Here is a 25,838-nt window from a genome sequence, read left to right as displayed (position 1 = left end):
TAATTCTTACAGGTTAGATTTTACTACAGTCATTATGTAACATTTTTTACTAGTTTTATTGTAGTTCCATTCATTCTTTTGCCCATTCTTATAGCCTGGTAGTTAAATGAATGACACATTATAATGTTCTTTGATTCTTTTCTTATTATTTTGGTTTATGTATTACAGATTCTTTTCAATGTGGTTACCTTGAGTTTTGCAAAAAGTTTTGATAATAACAGTCTGTCTTGAAATTATATTATTATTGTTTTATACATGTTACATTATATTATTATTTTTATCGTAAAGATAAAATAGGAACAAAAATAACTAAGAAAACCCTGCACTTGCCCTTTTTTCCACCCAACATTTTAAATTTTTGATATCCCATTTTGTAACTTTTTATATTTCCTATATCTTAAGAGTAATGCAATTTTTGTTTTTAGTTGTTCTTTAGTCTTTAAAGTTATAAATGATTTACAAACCATTTACTTTATTAGATCATATTGAATTTATATGTATAGTTCATCTTACCAGTGAGTTCTATAACTTCCCAAGTTTTCTTCTTAATCATTAATAACTAATTCAGTCTGAAGAGCTTTCCTTAGAAATAGTCAGATCTGGTATGGATATTCTCTCAGCTGCTGTTTCTCTAAGAATGCTTTTATCTCATCTTCATTTCTTGATAGCTTTGCTGGGTACAGTATTCTCAGTGAACTGTTTTCTTTCTTCTGTGAAAATCATATACCACTCTCTTCTGAATTTTTAGATGTCTTCTGAGAAGTCTGTTAGTCGAATTGGGATACTTATATGTTGTTTATTTTATCTTGCTTTTTTGAGAATCTTTATGTTTTAACTGTGGGAGTTTGATTATATCTTGTCTGTTAGTCGAACTGGGACACTTATATGTTTTTTATTTTATCTTGCTTTTTTGAGAATCTTTATGTTTTAACTGTGGGAGTTTGATTATATCTTGTCTGTTAGTCGAACTGGGACACTTATATGTTTTTTATTTTATCTTGCTTTTTTGAGAATCTTTATGTTTTAACTGTGGGAGTTTGATTATATATTTTTTAAAACATTTATTGAGTTGTAGATGAATGTACAGTGTCTTTATTTATTTTTATGTGGTGCTGAGGATTGAACCCAGTGCCTCACACATGCAAAGCAAGTGCTTTACTACTGAGCTACAGCCCCAGCCCCTGATTATAAGATATCTTTGGGTATAACTGAGTGTGTTAAATTTGACTAGTGACCTTTGACCTTCCTTTGCCTGTATATTTGTACCTTTCCATAGTTTTGAGAAGTTTTCTGTTACTGTTACATTAAGTAAGCTTCATACCATTTGGTATTCTCAATTTTCTTTTAAATTTTCATAGCAGCAGGTTCAATGGTGCATGCCTGTTATCCCAGTGGCTCCGGAGGTTGAGACAGGAGGATTGCAAGTTCAAAGCCAGCCTTAGCAAAAGCAAGGCACTAAACAACTCATTGTGACCCTGTCTCTAAATAAAATACAAAATAGTGCTGGGGATGTGGTTCAGTGGACAAGTGCCCTCAATCCCCAGTACACCACCAAAAAGTTTTCAATAGCCTAAGTATTTGCTCTTGTTATACTCTTCCAAAGTTTCTGTAAGCTTTCTTCATTCCTCTTCATTCTTTTCTTTTTTCTCTTCTGTGTATTTTAAAATATCCTGTCTTCAAACTCACTAATTTTTTCTTCTGTCTGATCGTTCCTACTCTCTGTGTCTTATATCACATTTTTTAATCTTACTGAATATTACAACTCATAGACTTCTGTTTCTTATTTTTTGTTTGCTTCCATCTCTCTGTTAAATTTATCTGTTATAGTTTTGATTCATCTCTGTTTTCTTCAAGACCATTTATTTTCTTTAAAATAGCTGCTTTAAAATATCTACCCAAGATTTTTCCCACTTCAATTACTATCTACTCAGTTTCTGGCACCTTAATTTAATGAGTTATATGAGGTCAGTTTCATGAAAGTTTTTGATGTTTGTTTTCATGCAATGTCTCCTGTATATTGAAGGTTTAAATATTTATTCCATTCTTCAAAATCTGCCTTTGTGATTGTCTTTCCAGAAATTCTAAATAGATTGCTTATTTTCTCAGAACCTGTAGGCATGTCCAGTATTTCAGTACTCAGTGGCAAACTAGGTACTCATTTTCCAAGAATTTGTTGTGGTTGTATTGTTGCTATTTCAGCACTAGATCAAAGCACAGGTTTACCTTAACTCTGCACTGTCTTATTGTTCAACATGATTGCAGAAGTACCTTAAAAAAGTAGACTGTCCTTACAAGTTTTTGCCTGTGGTTGTACTCAGCCCACATGCCTTGTCTAATGTCACCTGCCTGTGGTAAGACACTCTGGAATTCTTCCTCTTTCTCTGTAAAATCTCCATTTAATGAGAAGCCCCAGGATCTTATGTTACATCTATGGTCACCAATGAAGCCAATCCATATCACACCCTTATCCCACAGTCTACCAAGACCAGCACAACACTTGAACAGTACCAGAGCCTACACTGCAATGAGCTACCTTCTGCTGAGATAGGTTCATGGCTCAAAGTATCTACAACTAGCAATAGGTGATGAAGACCAGAATAGAAATTCAATAGACTATAGCTGTGTCTCCCCTGGCACAGGGACAATTTCAGATGCTCTATCTACAAGTAGACACCCGTGTAGTCTCAGGAGGGGTGCCCCAGGACAATTCTAATGCTGGCAAAGATGCAGGACAAAAATTGAGTCTGTACCACCCATTTGAAAGGGAGCTAGGTGTTTCATCTATCAATGGTAGCCTAAGCATGGGTTCTCTTATTTCTTCCTATTGCTCTTTCACATCACGACAGGACTGGCACTGAGACTCAATACAGTCTTGTGATATATTTCATGTGCTGCTCCTCTGTGGATAGAGTCTTGCTCCCTCCTCTGCTACCTAAGCTTGGGGGTGGACAGTAGAATGTATGATTTTGCCAAGTAGCTACCTAGTTATAGTCACTCCAACTGCAGAGTGCGGGTATTGACTTGTGAATAGGTGTTGTGGGAATCTGTTAGGCAGCAGGTTTCACCATGGTAGACCTGGTACTTGGTTTCAATCTAATGTCTAGACTTAATTCCCTCCTTTCCCATATGCAACATAGAGTTGGAGGAGGTGTAACATGGTCAACTCTTTCCTTCCTGTCAATTTCAATTGCTCTTTCCTTTTTATTATGCTAAAACCAGGCACAATGGGCTCTCACTTGGCTTTGTTGCTCTTCTGAAAGTAGTTTGTTTCAAGAACAGTTTTTCAAACTTTTATATGGGGAGATCATCACCACAGTGTCTTACTGCCATCTTTCTCTGCATCTCTATCCAATTATTATTAGTTTCTACTTTCCTTGTATCCATCTAGGAATTTTGTTTTCATATTCTTTCTAGCTACAAAGTTATACATTCTTTTTTACCCTTTTAATAGTTGCTGTTAACATCAATATCGCATACATTTATAACTATTTATTTCTTAAGCTTATCAATATCTGCATTATTCTCCTAGTTTGACAGGTTGTTTAGCATGCTTTCATGATATTTTAAACTTCTCATTATAAGATGCTACCTGAAATTGAAATTGGTATGAATTTTGTGTATACTTTGTCTTTTGTATCACTTAACCTTCCATTACCTTTTCATCTTGGAAAGAAACAGAATTCCCCTCGAGATATATTTCAATATTTTAAAAGATTAAAGACAATAAGTGGTATTTTTATTACTTATATAGAAATTACATTATTTAGCAAATCATTTCTTTCCTGTGAATCTATTAGAGAGTTTGGTAGAAGTACTTGGGAACTTAACTATCTATCTTCCTATAAGCATAATTCCCTAAAAAAGTCTTTCTTAAAGCTGCTCCAAATGGATTAGTTCTGGATATTATAGACTTTGTTAGAAGGACAATTTATTTAGTATGATCATTATAACTTATTCATTGTATGCTGTTGGGAAACAAAGTCCAACTTAATTTTATATTAAAATTTTCCCAATATAAATATTTCCCAATGAACTCTTTTTGTCCAACTGCAAATCATAGATAGATGAATTGATTTGTTCATGTTACTCAGATATCAAGCATATCGGACAATATTCATGAAGGACTCTATAATTCTATTCCAGATTTAAACATATTTTACCATAGTATGTTGTATCTTTATTGTTGTTGCTGTTGTTTATCTTTTCAGTTTTTTTAATGCTAGGGGTCAAACCCAGGGTGGCATGTATACTATGCAAATGCTCTACCAATGATCTACATCCCCAACTTATAGATTTTTTAATAGGATAAAAATAAATTTTTCCAAACATATTTTGTAAAAGTATCCTGTACATTCATAGAATTTTATTTCAGTAAAACACAAAACCAAAAGTAATCCATTTTATGAGATAACCCATTGTTTTAACTGTGTCTACCTCAGAGAATGAAATCTCCTGCTTTCACACAATAAAATATTCTTTATCTGGCCTTATATAAGGAGAATTTGTTTTCCATTCAGTGTCTTTGAACATACTTTCATGTGAAAATTATGTCAGATATTTTAAATTGATAAAACATGGGACCAAGATGAGGATGATTTATATATTGTTTGGTAGTAAGCAGCCGAAGAAGTGATTTATGTTGCCAAGGATCCCTAAATTTGAGTATGATAGACAGGATACAAACAAAAATTTTATCTAGATAAAAATTCTGATTTATTTTTATGTCAGAATATGTAAGTGGCTTTGAATATCAAACTACATGTCAGGCTATTAGTCTGCCTAATGATTTTTTATGTGTTTCTTTCAGAAGACACCACGACAGCCACTATCTTTTAGTATATAAAATGTATTGATTCATCTTCAGACTGTAACATCAGAATTATAAATGCTTCTGTCTATTATACCTAGTGCTCAGACCTGAGAATTCTCATATCTACATATGAGGAATGTTAGGCAAGGTTACTATTCCAAAAATCATTTATCAAGACAACTGTTTTGGTGCCTGAAATGTTTCTCCAAACACTACATCCTTTAGGCACTTCTTTGGGTGATGATAGCTTTCAAAATGTAAGTCTTATCTGAGGGAGAGAAACATTAATGATATTGCTCAAACAATTTATCATTGCAGAGCCCTTTTGTAACACTGAAAGAAAGAAAATATTTGAACATGACACACACTATCATTCTTCTGTGATTAGCAGAAGGCTTTTGGTTATTAGGAACCTAGAGCTAACAGAGATCCAGAGGAAGAAGATTAAAGTAAAACTTGAGATAATTTTTGTTTTTCCCAAATTATGGTTAGCCCTAAAGAAGTATGTGTAAGCCAGTCTTACCATTTGAAGATAAAGTAAGCACATGCACCACTTATCACTCTTAAATGTATTGACTTTTCTATTTTTGGCCTATTATTTTTTCCAATGAATTTCATGACTCATTTTTCTATTTCATGAAGAACATCATTGGAATTTTGATGGGAATAGCTTCAAACTTGTATAGAATTTTTGGAATTTTGGTTATTTTGAAAATATAAATTCTGCCAATCCAAAAACATGGGAGGTATTTCCATCTTCTAAGGTCTTCTTCAATTTCTTTCTTTAGTTTTATATAATTTTTATTTTAGAATTCTTTCACCTCTTTTGTTATTGTGAATGGGATAATTTTCCTAATTTCAACAGATACATCATTTGAGTATAGGGATGTAATTAATTTATGGACATTGATATTTTATCCTTATACATTTATGAGTTCTGAATGTTTTCTGGTGGATTTTTTTTTGGGGGGGGTGGTTCTAAATATAGGATCATGTTGGAAAACAGAGATAGTTTGAGCTCTTCTTTTCCTATTCATATCCTTCTAATTTCCTTCTCTTGCCGAATTATTCTGGCTAGAGTTTCAAGGACTACGTTGAATAGAAGTGGTGAAAGTTGGCATCCCTGTCTTGTTCTGTTTTTATAGGAAGTGCTTTTTTTCCATCAGAATGATGTTGGCCTTGGGTTTATCATATAGAGGAATCATAATCTTGAGGAATGTTCCTTCTATTCTTATATTTTCTAGTGTTTTAATCATAATTGGTTGCTATATTTTATCAATCATCATATCAAATATTACATTATACAACAGAGCAATAGTAACAAAAGCAGAATGGTAATAGCACCAAAACAGGCATGAAAAAATGGAAAAGAAGACACAGAGATAAAGCCAGATAAACACAATTATCTGATACTAGACAAAGGTGCCAAAAACATGCATTTAACAAATGATGCTAGGAAAACTGGAAATCCATATGTACACAAGTGAAATTTAACCCTGACTCTCACCATGCACAAACTCAACTCAAGGTGGATCAAAGACATAAGAACTAAAACAGAAACCCTGCACCTGCTAGAAGGAAATGTACATCTAACACTCCAACATATCAACTCAAGAACTGATTTCTTTAACAAGACTGCTAAAGTACAAGAAGTTAGATGAAAAAACAATAAATGGGCTGGGTTGTGTCTCAGCAATAGAGCACTTGCCTTGCACATATGAACTTCATTCATTAGCATCACATAAAAATAAACAAAAAGGTTCTGTGTCCATTTACAATTAAAAAAAATTAAAAAATAATAAATTGGATGACATCAAGTTCAAGAGCTTCTTCACAGCAAAGGAAACAATCAAAAGTATGAAGATAGTGCCTACAAAATGAGAGAAAATCTTTACTGCTCAGACCTCAGATAGGGCATTAATATTCAGAATATATGAAGAACACCAAAAATTTAAAAGCAAAAAAAATCAAGCAAACAAACAGAAAATAAACCACCAAAACCCAATAAATAAATAGGCAAAGGAACTCAACAGATACTTCTCAAAAAAAGAAATATAAAGTCAATAAAAATGTTCAATATCTCTACTAATTAGAAAAAATGCAAATTAAAACTACTCTGATATTTCATGTCACTCCAGTCAGAATGGCAATTATCAAGAATACAAGTAACAATAAATGTTGGTGAGGATTTGGGGCAAAGAGGACACTCATACATTTTTATTGGGACTGCAAATTGGTGTAACCACTCTGGAAAGTAGTATGGAGATTCCTCACAAAACTAGGAATGGTACTACCATTTAACCCAGTTAGCCTACTTCTCAGTGTATATATCCAAAGGATTTAAAATCAGCATACTACAGTTACGCCACAACAATGTTTATAGTAGCACAATTCACAATAGCTATGCTATGGAGCCAAACTAGGTGTCCTTTAGCAGATTAATGGATAAAGACAATGTGATTGATATATATTACAATAAAGAAGAGTGACTTTATGATATTTGCTGGTAAATAGATGGATCTGGAGAGTATCATGGTAAGTGAAATAAGCCAATCCCCCCAAACCAAAGGCCAAATGTTTTCTCTAATAACTAGTAGGTAATCCACAATAAGTGGGGAGGGGGAAAATAAAAATTCATTGGAGTAGACAAAGGGGAATGAAGGGAAGGGGCAGGGGTGGAAAAAGGAAAGACATGGAGTGAATCTGACATAACTTTCCTAGGTAAACATAAGAATATGCCATAATGAATCTCACCATTGTATAAATTCACAAGAAATTAATTAAAGTATGGGTAAATGGGAGCAGAATGTGGGGAGAGGGAAGGGGAAGGGGAAGGAGAGGTAATGCAGTTTGAATTAGAACAAGATATATTCCATGTTTATGTAGTTATGTCAAAATGGATTCTACTGTCATATATAATTACAAAGAACTGATTTAAAAAAAAAGACTGAGAAGGGGAATTTCCTAAATTCAGAAGTTCTCCTGTGCATAAAACAGTGCTTTTAGCTTCAACTTTCTTATTTCTTAAAATTCACTAAAGGATTTTTAATGTTGTTTGTAATATTTTGTAAATATAGGGGGGAAGCAGCTAATTGTTTTGGAATAAAGGTCATTTTATACTTATAAATATATTTATTTTTTATCTTCTATTTTATTGCATATTCCAAAAAGTGAATTTTAGCTAAAATCCATTCTTTTTCAACAACATATCATAAATTGTCAAAAACTCAATGCACTTACCTTCTTTTCAATCACTGACCTTCACTAAAAATTATTAATTCTGGCATGTATCTTGATGTTTATGATGATGCATCCAAGAAAGATGTTTTTTTCATAATTCATTTTAACCTTCTAATCTTAATATAAGCTTATTTCTATTCCATTTAGATTACACATTCCTTGGGTAAAATGCAATGTAGTTTCTGAAGAAGCAATTCAAAGAAATTTATAACAAGTCATATATTCTCTAAACAAATTTCTTCAAAAAATCCTTGGCTTTTAAAGCAAATGCATGCAATGTCTGATTTGGGGCAACACTTTGCGCAAAGTGGGGAAAAAGGACATTACATTTCATGATACATGATACTTAGAAGTTGTATACTGAAATATGCTAATTACTAAATTAAGGGTGTGTATTTTAACCATATGAATTAATTGAAATGGTAAATTATGTTCAGAATTGCCACAGTCTGGCTGCAGCAAAATAACCGGGGGGTGACGAACAACTTGTGTACATTGATACAGCAGGAGTAGGAGCCCTTTATTGTAGGACAGGAGGGGTATTTATACATTCCACACAGCTTATCTAATTAACATAAACTAGATACAGCAGTCAACCAATAAGGAATCTCCACACTTAATGGCTTGCTGGCATTAATTCACAAACCACTCCCTCTGTAAAATGCCAGGCACCATCCAGACTTGTTTACAGACTCTAACATTTGCCAGGCGCCATCCTGACTTGTTTACAGACTCTAACATAGAAAGAGAGAAGCAAAAAAAGTTAGGATGACCCTGTATTTTGTAAGGAATTTATAAACAATTTTGTAAGGAATTTACTCTATAAACTAGCACTTTGTTTGTTTATTTACTTTTTTGTACCCAGGATTAAACCCAGCAATGCTTAGCCACTGAGCCACACCCCAAGGCTTTGTTTTGTTTTGAGGCAGAGTCTTCATAAGTTACATAGAGCCTTGCTCAGTTGCTGGAACTTGCCTTGAACTTGCAATCCTACTCCTTCCACCTCCCAAGTTTCTGGGACTACAGGCATGTTCACTACCTTCTTAGCAGTAAAGAAGATATAACTTTTTTCTAGTGTGAATTGTTTTGGTTAGAATTAACATTGCATATTCTCAATGTTGTTTTTCAAATTATGTTTACTAAGTAAGTTTTTCTTGGATTTGTTTGCACAATGAATAATTTGGTAGAGCATATTCGCATGCAAGATATGTGCTAGAATAAATAATTGATAGTTCAGATATATAACTAGGTATAGAATGACCTTACCTCAACTTTGTAAAGGCTTTGATAGTTAATTTTTGAAGCAGGGTAGGCTTGATTTCCCTTGTCTTTTATAAAACAAATATTTTGAGTTATTCTTTTTTATGTTAGTAATTTTGATTAATTCATTGTGAATATAGCATACAAAATGTAAATGCATGGTTATACTGATATATTGCACTGAATAAGAGTGGATGTTTATGAGCCATAAAGAAGATATTATGAAAATTAGCCTTTGATTTTCATTGGTTATTTGGTATCACCATGACATGAATTATTTATATGGCAAACTGGTTTTTTTTTTATTGTTGGTTGTTCAAAACATTACATAGTTCTTGATATATCATATTTCACACTTTGATTCAAGTGGATTATGAACTCCCATTTTTACCCTGTATACAGGTTGCAGAATCACATCAGTTACACTTCCATTGATTTACATATTGCCATACTAGTGTCTGTTGTATTCTGCTGCCTTTCCAATCCTCTACTATACCCCCTCCCCTCCCCTCCCCTCTCCTCTTCTCTCTCTACCCCCTCTACTGTAATTCATTTCTCCCCCTTGCATTATTTTTCCCCTTCCCCTCACTTCCTCTTGTATGTAATTTTGTATAACCCTGAGGGTGTCCTTCCATTTCCATGCAATTTCCCTTCTCTCTCCCTTTCCCTCCCACCTCTCATCCCTGTTTAATGTTAATCTTCTTCTCATGCTCTTCATCCCTACTCTGTTCTTAGTTACTCTCCTTATATCAAAGAAGACATTTGGCATTTGTTTTTTAGGGATTGGCTGGCTTCACTTAGCATAATCTGCTCTAATGCCATCCATTTCCCTCCAAATTCTATGATTTTGTCATTTTTTAATGCAGAGTAATACTCCATTGTGTATAAATGCCACATTTTTTTATCCATCCATCTATTGAAGGGCATCTAAGTTGCTTCCACAGTCTTGCTATTGTGAATTGTGCTGCTATGAACATCGATGTAGCAGTGTCCCTGTAGCATGCTCTTTTTAGGTCTTTAGGGAATAGACTGAGAAGGGGAATAGCTGGGTCAAATGGTGGTTCCATTCCCAGCTTTCCAAGAAATCTCCATACTGCTTTCCAAATTGGCTGCACCAATTTGCAGTCCCACCAACAATGAACAAGTGTACCCTTTTCCCCACATCCTCGCCAGCACTTGTTGTTGTTTGACTTCCTAATGGCTGCCAATCTTACTGGAGTGAGATGGTATCTTAGGGTGGTTTTGATTTGCATTTCTCTGACTGCTAGAGATGTTGAGCATTTTTTTCATGTACTTGTTGATTGATTGTATGTCCTCCTCTGAGAAGTGTCTGTTCAGGTCCTTGGCCCATTTGTTGATTGGGTTATTTGTTATCTTATTGTCTAATTTTTTGAGTTCTTTGTATACTCTGGATATTAGGGCTCTATCTGAAGTGTGAGGAGTAAAGATTTGTTCCCAGGATATAGGCTCACTATTTACCTCTCTTATTGTTTCTTTTGCTGAGAAAAACGTTTTAGTTTGAGTAAGTCCCATTTGTTGATTCTAGTTATTAACTCTTGTGCTATGGGTGTCCTATTAAGGAATTTGGAGCCCGACCCCACAGTATGTAGATCGGAGCCAACTTTTTCTTCTATCAGACGCCGTGTCTCTGATTTGATATCAAGCTCCTTGATCCATTTTGAGTTAACTTTTGTATATGGCGAGAGAAAGGGATTCAGTTTCATTTTGTTGCATATGGATTTCCAGTTTTCCCAACACCATTTGTTGAAGATGCTATCCTTTCTCCATTGCATGCTTTTAGCCCCTTTATCAAATATAAGATAGTTGGAGTTCTGTGGATTGGTTTCTGTGTCCTCTATTCTGTACCATTGGTCCACTTGCCTGTTTTGGTACCAGTACCATGCTGTTTTTGTTACTATTGCTCTGTAGTATAGTTTGAAGTCTGGTGTCACTATACCGCCTGATTCACACTTCCTGCTTAGCATTGTTTTTTGCTATTCTGGGTCTTTTATTTTTCCATATGAATTTCATGATTGCTTTCTCTATTTCTACAAGAAATGCCATTGGGATTTTGATTGGCATTGCGTTAAACCTATAGAGAACTTTTGGTAATATCGCCATTTTGATGATGTTAGTTCTGCCTATCCATGAACAGGGTATATTTTTCCATATCCTAAGATCTTCTTCTATTTCTCTCTTTAGGGTTCTGTAGTTTTCATTGTATAAGTCTTTCACCTCTTTTGTTAGGTTGATTCCCAAGTATTTTATTTTTTTTGAGGATATTGTGAATGGAGTGTTTTTCCTCATTTCCATTTCAGAGGATTTGTCACTGATATTCAGGAATGCCTTTGATTTATGCTTGTTGATTTTATATCCTGCCACTTTGCTAAATTCATTTATTAGCTCTAATAGTTTCTTTGTAGACCCTTTTGGGTCTGCTAGGTATAGAATCATGTCATCTGCAAATAGTGATAATTTAAGTTCTTTTTTTCCTATTTTTATGCCTTTAATTTCTTTCATCTGTCTAATTGCTCTGGCCAGTGTTTCGAGAACTATGTTGAACAGAAGTGGTGAGAGAGGGCATCCCTGTCTTGTTCCAGATTTTAGAGGGAATGCCTTCAATTTTCCTCCTTTCAGAATGATGCTAGCCTGAGGCTTAGCATAGATTGCTTTTACAATGTTGAGGTATGTTCCTATTATCCCTAGTTTTTCTAGAGTTTTGAACATAAAGGGATGCTGTACTTTGTCGAATGCTTTTTCTGCATCTATCGAGATGATCATATGGTTCTTATTTTTAAGTCTATTGATGTGGTGAATAACATTTATTGATTTCCATATATTGAACCAGCCTTGCATCCCAGGGATGAATCCTACTTGATCATGGTACACAATTTTTTTGATATGTTTTTGAATCTGATTCATATATGACAAACTGGTTTTAACTCCATCTTCATAGTCCTATGAATATACTTTTAGAGCCTCTAATATGTGAGAATTGTGTCCAGCAATAGTATGCTTCATCTTATTCGCAGCTTTTCTAATAGAAAGAAAGATGTTATTTATCCTTCTCACATCTTCATGTTTTATTTTAAAAAGTTTTTATAATTATTTTACTTTAGTCTGAACAACAAAAGTAAAAGTAAAAATTTCAAATGATATCAAAGAATAAAAAAATGAAAATTGTCCCTATACATTTCTGCTCCCCCAACAAAATGAAACACTCTAAAAAGAACAACTATCAGCTGTTGTTTACCTTTGGGACATTTTTTCATACTTATTAAAATAGTTTTTCACATACATAAGATGTCTTATTGTGGGCTTTTTTTCCTAAATGAAAATGGGATTACATTAGAGCATTCCTTTGAAATTGCTTCTCAATGATTTTAACATAAAGAAACTATTTCCCTAATTTTTACTTTGAATTTATGATAGAACTTTTTAAAATAAATTTTATTTTGCATTTCTATGGTACACTACATGATATTATAATATACATACATATCAAAATGTTTGCTCTAGTGGTACAAATTAACATATTCATCATCTCTCATACTTAACATTTCCCTCCCCTGTGGCAAGAGCAGCTATAAATATTAATTTCACAAAAACCCTGAAGGAAAAACCACTGTCATTAACTATATCCCTCATGTTATATATTTAGATTCTTTGATTTATTCATCCTACATATTTCCTTCTTTGTATATTTGACCTACATCTCCCCTCTCCACAGACCCTGATATTGTTAACCACTACTTTATTCTATATTTTTATATAGTTGACCTCTTTTTCTTTAATTCCAAATTGTGCTAATCAACTTTCCATTATTGTGGCAAAATACCTGATAAAAACAAATTAAATGAGAAAATAACTTATTTTGGCTCAAGGTTTCCAAATTTTCATTCCATAGTCACTTGACCCCATCACTATGGGCTTCTGAAGGGTTAGAACATCATCACAGCAGGGATTTTATGGTGGAGGAAAATTGCTCTCAAGCATGGCAGCCACAAAAGGCAGGGGTCTGAGGACAAGATATACTCTTCAATAACACACTCTAATGACCCACTTCCACCATAAAGGTCTCACTTCTTAAAGTTTTTGCCATGACCCAATAATACCAACATTCAAGATCAAGTCTTCAAGTACAAACCTTTGAGGAACAGTCCAGATACAAACTATAACACACATATAGTTGAGATCATAATATATTTTTTTCTTTTTCTGTCTCATTTCACTTATTATTATGTCTTCTAGGTCCATCTTTGTTATATCTCAGGGTCTCCTCATTTTGTGATCTGAATAAGATTTTATTAGAGAGGGGTGGGGAGATGTGTCCCAATGATGGACACCTAGGTGTTGAGAGCCACAGCCGAAGGGGCCCCAGCAAACTTTCAGACTGCCAGCTGATGATTGGCTCACAGCAGCCCCAGCAACATCTAGCTGATTGGCTCCTCTGCGGTGATGCTCATTGGGCTGTTTCCCTGCCCTTTCAGACCACGGAGCTGCTCATTGGGGGACTTTTTTTGCTCCGCCCACGTGACCCAGCCAATCGGCCTCAAGAGCAGGAGGATTGTGGGAGGTGGCGAGGCTTGTGGTTTTGGGGAGAGGCTTGTGGGAAGCCGGTGGTGGCAGTTGGGTTCTGAGGGTTTTTCCTGAGGAGCTGTTTTGTTTGGTGTGTGTGGTTCTAAAAATAAAGTTAGTTTCTTTTGACAAGTGGCTCCTGATTGTGCCCAGCCAGACTGTGGCATTTGGTGGCCCGTGACCTTTTCCTCACATCCTCACCTACATTTATTGTTACTTGTATTCTTGATTGTTGCCATTCTGAGTTGATATGAAATCTCACTGTAGTTTTAATTTGTATTTCTATAATTACTACACATGCTGAAAATTTTTTTCATATATCTGCTGACCATTCATATTTCTTCTTTTGAGAGATGTATGTTCAGTTCCTTTGCCCATTTATTGATTGGATTATTTGGTTTTTTTTTTTTTGTGTGTGTGTGTGTGTTCTGTTAGGTTTTTGTGTACTTTGTATATCATGGATATTAATTCCCTGACTTGTGGGTGGCAAAGATATTCTTCTATTCTGTAGGCACTCTCCTCACATTCTCAATTGTTTCCTTTGCTGAGAAGAAGCTTTTTAATCTGTACTGTCCCATTTAATGATTCTTGATTTTACTCTTTTAGGATTCTTGTTGAGGAAGTTGGTTCCTAAGCTGACATGATGGAGAGTTGGACATAAATTTTCCAGCAGACATGGGTTTATGGTCTCATGCTTAAGTCTTGATCCACTTTGAGTTGAGTTTTTTGCAGGGTGAGATATAGGGTTAAATTTTATTTTGCTACATATGACTTTCCAGTTTTCCAGCATCATTTGTTGAAGAGGCTATCTTTTCTCCAATGTAAGTTTATGGTGCTTTTGTCTAGATTGAGATAAATGTATTTATGTGCATTTGTCTCTGTATATTCTATTTTGTTCCTTTGGTCTTTTTTCCTGTTTTGGTGCCAATACCTTGCTGGTTTTTATTTTTGATTTTTGTTCTAATTTGTTATACATGTCAGTAGAATGCATTTTGACACATAACACATAAATGAAATATAATTTTGAATTCTTCTGGTTGTACATATTGTACAAATATTCCTGGTAGTGTAGTTATATATTCACATAAGGTAATAATATTCAATTCATTTTACCATCCTTCCTCCCCCATATACCCTCCCCTCCTTCACTCCCGTCTGCCTAGTCCAAAGTACCTCGATTCTTCCCTAGCTGCCCCACTTATTGTGAATTATGATCTGCATTATCAGAGAAAAACAATTGGCCTTTGTGGGTTTTTAAAAAATTTTTTTGGGGGGTGCTTATTTTGTTTAGCATGATATTCTCCAGCTCCATCCATTTACTAGCAAATGCCATAATTTCAATCCTTAAGATTGAGTAATAATCTATTATGTAGGGGCTAGGGATACAGCTCAGTTGGTAGAGTGCTTTCCTCACATGCACAAGGCCCTGGGTTAAATCTCCAGCACCACCAAAAACAGAAAAAAAATCCATTGCGTATGCATACTATATTTTCTTTATCCATTCATCTGTTGAGAGGCACTTAGGTTACTTCCATAGTTTAGCTATTAAGCTGCTGTAAACATTCATGTGGCTACATCACTGTAGTATGCTAATTTTAAGTTTTTTGGGTAAAACCCAAGGAATGGGAGAACTGGGTCATATGGTTGGTCTGTTCCAAGTTTTTGAAGGAATCTCCTTACTGCTTTCCATAATGGTTTCATCAATTTGCAGTCCCACCAGCAATGTATGAGTACATTTTTCCCTACATCCATCAACATTTATTGTTGCTTGTATTCTTGATAACTGACATTCTGACTGGAGTGAAATGAAGTCTTAGAGTAGTTTTGATTTGCATTCCTCTAATTGCTAGAGATTTTGAACATATTTTCATATATTTGTTTATCAATTTTATTTCCTCTTCTGTGAAGTGTCTGTTCAGTTCCTTAGCACATTTATTATTTGGGATATTTGGTTTATTGTTGTTAAGTTTTTTGAATTCTTTATATCCACCTGAGGTGACTAAGGTAAAGATTTTCTCCTATTCTGTAGGCTTTCTCTTCATGTCATTGATTGTTTCCTTTGATGAAAAGAAGCTTGTTAGTTTGAATGTATCCCACTTATTGATTCTTGATTATACTTCTTGTGCTTTAGGAGTCTTTTTAAGGAAGTCAGATCCTATGTGGACATGGTGAAGATTTGGGCCTACTTTTCTTCTCTTAGGTGCAGGGTCTCTGTTCTAATTTCTAAGTCTTTGATCTATTTTTTTCAAGCAATGAAATAGAAGATGCCATCAAAAGCCTACCAATCAAGAAAAACCCAGGACTAGATGGATTCAAAGCAAAGTTCTACAATGAAGAAATAAAACCATTACTCCTCAAATTTCTCCATGAAATAGGAAAGGAATGAAAGCTTCTAAACTCATTCTGTGAAGATAGTATCACCCTGATACCAAAACCAGACAGACACATCAAGGAAAGAAAACTTCAGACCAATATCCCTAATGAAAATAAATGCAAAAATTCTCCATAAAATTCTGGCAAATTTCATACAAAAACATATTTAAAAGATAGTGCACCACAGGTCTGGGGTTGTTGCTCAGAGGTAGAGCACTCACCTAGCATGCATGAGGCACTGGATTCAATCCTCAGCACCACAAAAAAAAATAAAAATATAAAAGATATTGTGTCCACTTATAACTATTTTTTTTTAAAAAAATGATAGTGCACCATAATCAAGTGGCTTTCATCCCAAGTATGCAAGATTGGTTCAACATATGGCCATCAATAAACATAATTCATCACATGAATATATTTGAAGAAAAGAATCATATGATCATCTCAATAGATGAAGAAAAAGCATTTGTGAAAAACACAGCACACCTTCATGTTCAAAACACTAGGAAAACTAGGTATAATAAGACATATCATTCTGTTTTTATTACTGTAGCTCTGTGGTATAATTTAAGGTCTCCTATTTTGATGCCTCCTACTTCACTTTTCTCACTAAGGGTTTCTTTGGCTATTCTGGGCCTCTTACTTATCCAAATGAATTTTGCAACTGCTTTTCCTATTTCTATGAAGATTGTCACTGGAATTTTAATAGGAATTGAATTAAATCTTCACAGTACTTTCAGTAGTATGGCCATTTTGAAGATATTAATTCTGCTTGACCTAGATCATGGGAGAGCTTTTCATCTTCTAAGATCTTCAATTTCTTTCTGTAGTGTTCTGTGGTAATCATTCTAGAGGACTTTCACTGTTTTGTTAGATTTATTTCAAAGTATTTTAATTTTTATTAATGTTGTGAATGGGATAATTTTTCTAATTTATCTCAGCTGATTCACCATTGGTGTATAGGAGCAAAATCTATGGGTGTTGATTGTATATCCTGCTACTTTTCTGAATTCATTTATGAGTTCTAGAAGTTCTATGGTGGAGTTCTTCTAGATATAAGATTATGTCATCAGTAAATAGGGTTAGTTTGAACTCTTCTTTTGCTATTTGTATTCTTTTAATTTCTTTCTTTAGCTTAATTGTTCTCGATAGTGTTTTAAGAACTATGTTGAATAGATATGGTAAAAAAGGTTATCTATTCCTACATTGTTCCAATATTTTTGAGGCCATGCTTGAATTTTTTCTGCATTTAGAATGATGTTGGCCTTGTTTTTAATGTGTATGGCTTTTACAATGTTGAGGTATGTTTCTACTATCCCTATTTTTTCTAGTGCTCTGAACATGAATGAATGCTATATTGTTATATCAAATTCTTATTCTGCATCTATTGAGATGATCACATGATTCTTTAAGTCTATTGATGTAGTAAATTATGTTTCGTGATTTCTGTATGTTGAATCAACCTTGTATGCCTGTGATGAAACCCACTTGATCATAGTGCTCTATTTTGTTAAATATGTTTTTTGTATGTGATTTACCAGTATTTTATTAAAAATTTTTGCATCTATGTTCATCAGGTATATTGATCTGGAATTTTCTTTTTTTTTTGATGTATCTTTGGATGGTTTTGTTAACAGGGAGATAATCACTTCATAAAATGAGTTTGTAAAGAGTCCCTCATTTTCTCTTTCTTGGAATAATTTCAAGAGTATTATTGTTACTTCCTCTTTGAAGGTTTGGTAGAACTTGGCTGAGAATCCATCTTGTTTTGGGCTTTTATTTATTAGTATTTTGATGGCATTTTCATTTTCATTGTTTGAAATTAATCTGTGTAAATTTTCTATGTCCTACTGATTCAACTTGGGTAGTAACATTCTCTAGAATTTTTTAACATCTTCAAGATTTTCTATTTTATTAGAATATACATTTTCAAAATTATTCCTGATTATCATCTTTATTTCAGTAGTTTCTGTGGTGATATTTCCTTTTTCATCAAGGATTGTAGAAATTTGAGTTTCCCTCTTTCTCTTGGTTAATTTGGCTAAGGATATATCAATTTTATTTATTTTTTTAGAGAACCAAATTTTTGTGTGGTTGAATTTTTTATTTTTTTGTGTATGTTTGTTTCAATTATATTGATTTCACCTCTGATATTAATTATTTCCTCTCTTTTACCACTTTTTGTGTTGACTTGTTCTTTTTCTAGTGCCTTGAGATGTAATGTTAGATTATTTGTTTGGTGACATTTTATTCTTTTAATGAAAGAGTTCAATGCATTGGAATTTCTTCTTAGAACCACCTTTATAGTATCCCAGATATTTTGATATGTTGTGTTACTATTCTCATTTATCTCCAAGTTTATAAAATTTCATCATTGATTGCATTGATTATTCAATAGTGCATTATTTAACATCCAGGTATTAGACTGGCTTATATTTTTTATTTTATGGTTGTCTGATAAAATGCAAAATATTATCTCTGTTTTTTTTTGTATTTGCTAAAAATTGCTTTGTGGCCTAAGATATGGTCAGTTTTAGAGAAGGATCCATGTGCTGCTAAGAAAGTATATTCAATCTTTGATGGATGAAATATTCTATATGTGTTGCTTAAGTCTAAATAAATTATCAATTGTATTTTTTAGTCCTGTGGTTTTTTTTTTAATTTGATTTTTGTTTGGAAGCTCTAGCTAATGATGATAAAGGTATATTAATGATTCCAATATTATTGTGTTGTGGCTTATTTTATTCTTGAAATTGAGAAGCATTTGTTTGATGTATTCTCCAAATTTGGTTGTTGATGGGTGAGATAGTCTGTAGATGTCTTTTAGGTCCATTTAATTTATAATAGTTTGTTTATGAATATGTCTAGATAATCTATGTCTACATCTATGTCTAGAAATATGTCTATTATCTATGTCTAGATAATTTGTTCTATCTATTGCTCAGAGAGGTGTGTGGGAGTCATCCTGTAGAATTGTCTTATGGTCTCCTGATTCTTAATAATGAGAAGGTTTTCTTTTATGTATATTGGTGCAATGTTGATTGGGGCATAAATATTTACAGTCATTGTATCTTATTTTAGGGTGATTCCCTTCACCAGTTTGAAGAGACCCTTTAGGTCTCTTCCAATTAATTTTGGTTTAGTCTACTTTATCAGATATGAGAGTAGCTACCACGGCTAGCTCTCAGTCTCAATTTATGTGGCATATCTTTTCCCATCCTTTAACCTTCATCCTGATTATGTCTTTGCCTTTAACATGAATCTCTTGTAAACAAGATATGGTTGGTTCCTGCTTTTAAAGCCATTCTGCCCCCTCTATTTTTCAGATTGGAGAGTTTAGAGCATTCACATGTATTGTCTTAATAGGTAGATGATTTTTATTTCCTGCCATTTTGCTTTATTTCTAATAATTAATTCAGACTTTATTCTCCTTTAGTTGATAATTCTTCTAGTGAGATTCATTCATAACCTCAGTTAGAGCCCAAATTCTCTATTGGAACTATATTTCATTTATTCAGATGACAATTAACAAATATCTACTAGGGTCTAGGCACTCATTTCAGTAATGGAAGTTCAAACAGCCTGAAGATAAGTCTCTTGCCTTAAATGTTATATTGTAATAGCCTACATTTCCCCATTTCAAAATGAATGGATAGGACTAGATGTTATTTAAGGTAATAGAAAACATAAATATTCTGGGATTCTGCTTTAGAAAACAAACATGCCTGAAACTATAACCTGTGTCATATTATTATTTTTTATTTTAAATTATATGTACATCAAATTAAAATATTTACCAGGAATAATATATATATTTGGTGCCAGAACGTACATTTTTTAACTAATTTTTTTCAATCTCTATGGGTGTAGGCTATCCTTCCTTTTTAACATTTTAGTTGCTGTTTTCAATGTTCTCTTAAAGTTATTGTTAAATTTACTCTTTCTACGTATTCTTGAGACTTCAAGAATTGATTTTGTGCCATAATATTCACCAACAACAAATATGTATATAGATCTATATATGGTGAAACATTTTAAGTGATTAAGAGTGAAAGAGTTATATGTAAGCTATACTGCCCACACTAAAGTTTTCAATAGAGAGGTAGGTGGTATATTGGGTCATTATTTATGACTCCTTCTACATAGAATTTTTAATTCCTTTCCTTACCATTAACTGACATTTAAAAATCAAATTATATGCATTTTATTAATACAAAATGTTAAAATTTGCACAGTTTGTGTTTCCATTAGGGTTTTTTCTGTATTAAAATGATGTCCTAAGCAAATCAGTGAGACCCTGTCACTAAATAAAATACAAAATAGGGCTGGAGATGTGGCTCAGTAGTTGAGTGCCTCCAAGTTCAAATCCCAGTACCCCTCCCAAAAAAGGGATGTGATAATATAATTCCTAAAGTCTTATCTATACAGGGATATAAAAAATTGTTAAAATATGCATTTTGAAGTAAAGCCAAAGTAAATAAACATTTATGGATGTCACAATGAGTAAATTTAATATTGACCTTGTTTCTCTCTTCATGAGATTCTGAGTGATGCTTATTATCTTCTTATGCACTTATATAAAATACACTTTTTATAAAATTCCTATGGAAAAATGCCTGAATAAGTGAACATTTAAAATGCATTTTTCAACTCTACTCACTCATCACCAGTTGTACTTTGATATCATACATTTGACTCATTCAGCAAACCATTATTATTTGTAGCACAAATAAAACACTTTTCACCCTGCTTGAGAGTCTTGTAGTATCTTACTTAGAATACATAGTCAAATTTTAAGATAGAAATTATGCATTAACACTGAATTAACATCAATTATGAGTTTCATTTTGTTTTCTTCTTTTCTAGTGCAAGGGTGTAACTAAAATCTGTCATTACATAATTGCTCTGCCACCTGATATCCCAGGACCTGAAATACAAATTCCAGCATTCATGAACCCTGAAGAGAGGCCATCTAGGGTTCAAGTGGTAAGCAGTTTTAAACAATGATTTATAATTAATGTAAAGAATGTATAAAAGGTTTAAAAATGTCTCTCAAATTCTAAAACAGAAATCATTTATGCATTTTTAATTTCCTTCTAAAGTTTCTCAAAATATGCAATACATTAAGTGGTACAATCTCATGTTTTCCCATGTAGTCAATTATATTAATTTTAAGCAAATATATTACATACCATTGAAATATATGCCACGATTTAGTCAATCAATTATTGTCATATTTAGATGATTGCTAGTTTGGGGTGCTGAAAATAAAGCTGATATAATTATCTTTGTTAAGTATATTTCTAAAATTTGGCTAATTTCTTTGGACATATTCTCGATTATGATTACATTAACTTTGTACAACTGTTTTAAAGATTATTTGTACTTTTAAATTATCTAGAAGAATTCTAACAATATTCCCACAAATATTGATTCTTATTTCTTTTCCTTATTTCTGCAAGAATTATAAAATGAAATATGATTTTTTGTTTTAATTGCATGGACATTTTCTTACATATAATATATGTTTTGCTATTTGATCCATTTCTTTAACTTCATTGTTAGGGTAAATTATTCTTATTTGAAATTATGAAATATTCATTATAGATAAATTAGAAAAGCATTTAAAATATTTAACTATTAGCAATATTTATGCATTTTCTTCCTGTCTTTATTTTTTACTTATATAATTACCAAACACACATTCACACATACATACATATGTAGTTTGATTTAACCATGTGATAGAACATAATCTACTTGATTTTTTATTGTTGTGTATTAAAATTATTTTATATTATCATTCTGCTATTATTATAAATAATGCATGGATACATATAATTGTGAAGATTCAAACATAAGGCTTTTCGGTTTCAGGACGAGATGTATTATTGGCCCAAGTTTTATGAACATCTTTAGCTTTCTTAATATATATTAATAAATTGTTTCACTAAATAACTACTCAATTTACACTTGTATCAGTATCATACGTGTATAAGCAATTCATAATGCTTTTACAATTTAAGCAAATGGAATTATCTAAGTGAATGATAATCCTTATCATAATTGTAATCACTTTTATGTTCCCAATCTAGTATGATTTTAAATGTTTTCCTTTATATTAGTTAGCCATTTTAGCCATTTTTTGGCTGGATTTTTTGTTCATAACCCTTGGAAATTAATCACTGGGGATTTAGTGATAATTTATTGTTATTATATTATTTATATGTGTATACGTGAAATTTGTTATAAATATTCTCATAGGATACTGTGGTAAGAAATTTTAAGTTCAAAATTACAAAGAATAATTTCTAAAGAAGTCAGATTGCATTTTTAAGGGTGCTATTTTCATCTATTAACAAATGATTTTATCTGTCTATGTGAATTTCCTATATTTTTTAAGTAACATAGTTATGACTTACCTCTCCAACGAAGGGTAAAATAATTTTCAGATTTTTTCCAACAGAAAGAATGATTTAATGGAAAAAAATATTCAAGCTATTGTATGAAGTATCTCTTCAAATATCCTGCTAGTTTCTTTCAGAATCATTTTCACATTTTACCAAATCTTTACTCTTATCTACCTTTGCATAATTAAATTATTTTCACAGTTACATGAAACACCTAACTTCAACATGACTTAATAAAAGTGAGTGGATAGAGATATATACTGAATGCAAAACAAATATGACATTGTATGCTGATGGTGATTTAAAATATTATTCAGTACATTTGATTTCTCAAAGATAGTCAAATAGAATTTTAACATCATTATGCAAAATATATGAATCCAAAACATGTTAGGAAATAAAGCTCATAAATGCAGTGGGAAAGATGTTATAAAATTAGTATAAACTAGAGCATGAACTAGTTTTCTTAAAATCTCTACTTTACCACTAACTACCTAGATATGAATTGAGCCAGTAATATTTTTCTCTAATCTTTAGTTTTCTCATATATAAAATGAAGAACATGGGTGAATAACATCTGAGGTCACTTGTAGTTCTGTGATGTGAACATAGCTTAACAGGACCAAGTCTTACTTCTCTCCACAATGTCCTTGCAAAAAAATCATTGGCTAATGAAATTATTTGTGGTAAATTAATTCCTAACATGGAAATGGATTAAATATTATCAATTTTCATCAAAATGTTTGCTTGTAACCACAGATTCTTCTGTATTAAGGTGGAAGTAAAGGGGGTAGTAGTGTGAAGGATATCAAATAAAATTAATCAATACCGACTATTTGTTAAGCACAAGCAACAGGAAAGAATTCAAGTTTTGAAGAGCCTAGACATTATACAGTTTGGGGTTATTCTTTAAAATTATTAATAAAAATAAACATATTAAATATTTAGAATGAGAAAAATAACCATAGATTATGAATTTTAAAAAGATGAAAAATATTGCAAGAGACAAATACTCTTGGGGTCTTAGAAGGGGCTTGTACAAGAGAGGGGCCCTGAGATGTACTTCATTTGATTCATGGTAAATCCATCTATGGCATTGGCATGTTTTTCCTCTTCATACTTCTCTTTGGCTCCACTCCTTATCTTTAACAGTTCTTCTAACTCCATGGATACAAGTAATGTGAAAGAAGAAAACAGCATTGCAAGTCAAACGTAAATACTATTATACATATGGCTTTGTGTCAGCAAGGAATGTACCAAGCCAGTATGTGTCCTTCTTATTCAACTACCTGATTTATTTTTGTTTTATCTCATTAAGTGCTGACCATAACATTGCAACCATTTTCACATGGGCAAATAGGTGTTAGGGGATGCTTTCATTTAGATAGCTAAAGAAATTTACCCACAAATGTGGGCATATCCAAACTCCATATGTAATAACCAAGTTTTTCATCTGAGTCTATTGTTTTATGTTCAGGGAAGTGTACTGGCATGGTGACATCTTCTCTACCAACATCTTTTCATGCTCATCTTTCATCTAAAATGTTTGTTCTGTGTGCTTTCTGTGCATTTGTTTTGTGGATAATTATGAGCAATGGTTTGATCAAAGGATTAAGAGAAACAATCATGTTTTTCTTGTGACAGTCCAAAAATTCTTATAAATTCTGAGCCTTTATCACATGCTATAGTTTTCAATTATGGTTTCCTCTGCTTTTTTTCAACTATCTAAAACATAACATTTGCAATATCTCAATCCTATAAGTAGACAATGATACTATACTCAATTATGAAATCTACTATGTTCCAAGAAATTGTGATATCAAAGCCAATTCTTATTATGAACATCAGCAATCCAAAACAAAAAGTTAAACACAAGATATTTAACTATATCTTTGGAATATAGCATATAACATGGTAATTAATAGATGTGGAAATAATTCAATATGATTTGAAGAAACTTATAGAAGAAAGTTTCCAGAAATGTATAGTTTGCAGGAAAATTCAGCCTTAGTGTGCAAGAAAGAAAAAAATTAAGAAGTAAGTGTGTTTTTTCTAAGACAACCAAAAGTATATCCAGTGTGTTTTAACATTTAAAAATTTATTATTTTACTCTGTGGGCTTTGTTGTTTTTAAAACAAATCAATAGTGGATTCATTTTCAAATAATAAAAGGTTACAAAAGAATTACAAAGTACATGCTTATATGGTGAAACATTGCACAGCTATGATATTTTCATTATAAAATTCATCAAAAAAGAAATATTTTGTATCCCCAAAATGTGTCTTATGATCCATTATGGAAATCTGTTATTTGGATTTAAAAATGATTGTGTTCTTCTACCTTTACTAACCAGGTTTCAAATTTTATCTACTCCCATGTGATAATGGCAAACAATGAACTATGTTACAAAATTATTGAGCTTAGATATTCCATCTTTGCTCAGAAGGAAAATGTTAGAATCACTTAGCTGACACTGTTTCCATTCTAATGGCAGGACCCAGGATATAAACCAGTAGCCCACATCAGACACTAAATAGGCTTGCTATATTATGGATGAACCTTTCTGGAGCAACCTATTGGCCATTGATTGATCTTGATATGCATACAGCAGTAGCTAGCCTGAGTAAGATAGCTGTGTTACAATATGTTCACCTATAAGATATTTTCCAAAAGCTCAGATTTAAAGAATGAACAATAGACTTGGAAATAACAAAGTAGGTTTCATAATCTTTGTGCTTCCTTATTTTCCCATTCCATCTCTTTTTCTTTCCCTCCATGCTCTCTTCCATTTACTTCCAGTGTAGTATAATCAGTTACTGGCCTACCCATAACCTTTCTTCCACAAATGTTTCCCCAGTGAATTTCAGTTCTACAAACAAAAAAATAAAAAACAGCCATGATCCTAAAAAGTAAATTTCCTGAAAGACACAATTCCATGAATATTGTTCTCTTGAATAAAAGAAGATAATTTTGTGTCTCACACAATTTTTAAAAATCTGCATGTATACAATTATCCAATATTTGCACAATCACATTGTTTACTTTCACATACATCATTTCTTTTGAAATATATACCATGATCTCATTTTGTCCTCAAAATTTCTCTGGTAGACAGGGCAGTAATGATTATCATACCTACTTTTAAATTTTTAAAAATGAAGACATAG

General features: G+C 32.6%; 1 protein-coding gene across 1 annotated transcript in view; it reads left to right on the top strand.

Moving 5' to 3' along the window:
* Positions 1–25,838, top strand: part of LOC113199935 (uncharacterized) — a 433,183-nt gene that overhangs the window by 171,464 nt on the left and 235,881 nt on the right. Inside the window, exon 5 of the mRNA XM_077793630.1 lies at positions 21,128–21,247. Within this exon, the coding sequence (XP_077649756.1) occupies positions 21,128–21,247 (120 nt within the window). The remainder of the gene's footprint in view (positions 1–21,127; positions 21,248–25,838) is intronic.

This window comes from Urocitellus parryii, chromosome X, assembly GCF_045843805.1.
Source record: "Urocitellus parryii isolate mUroPar1 chromosome X, mUroPar1.hap1, whole genome shotgun sequence".
Taxonomy (NCBI): domain Eukaryota; kingdom Metazoa; phylum Chordata; class Mammalia; order Rodentia; family Sciuridae; genus Urocitellus; species Urocitellus parryii.
This window is presented reverse-complemented; position numbering and strand designations above follow the sequence as displayed.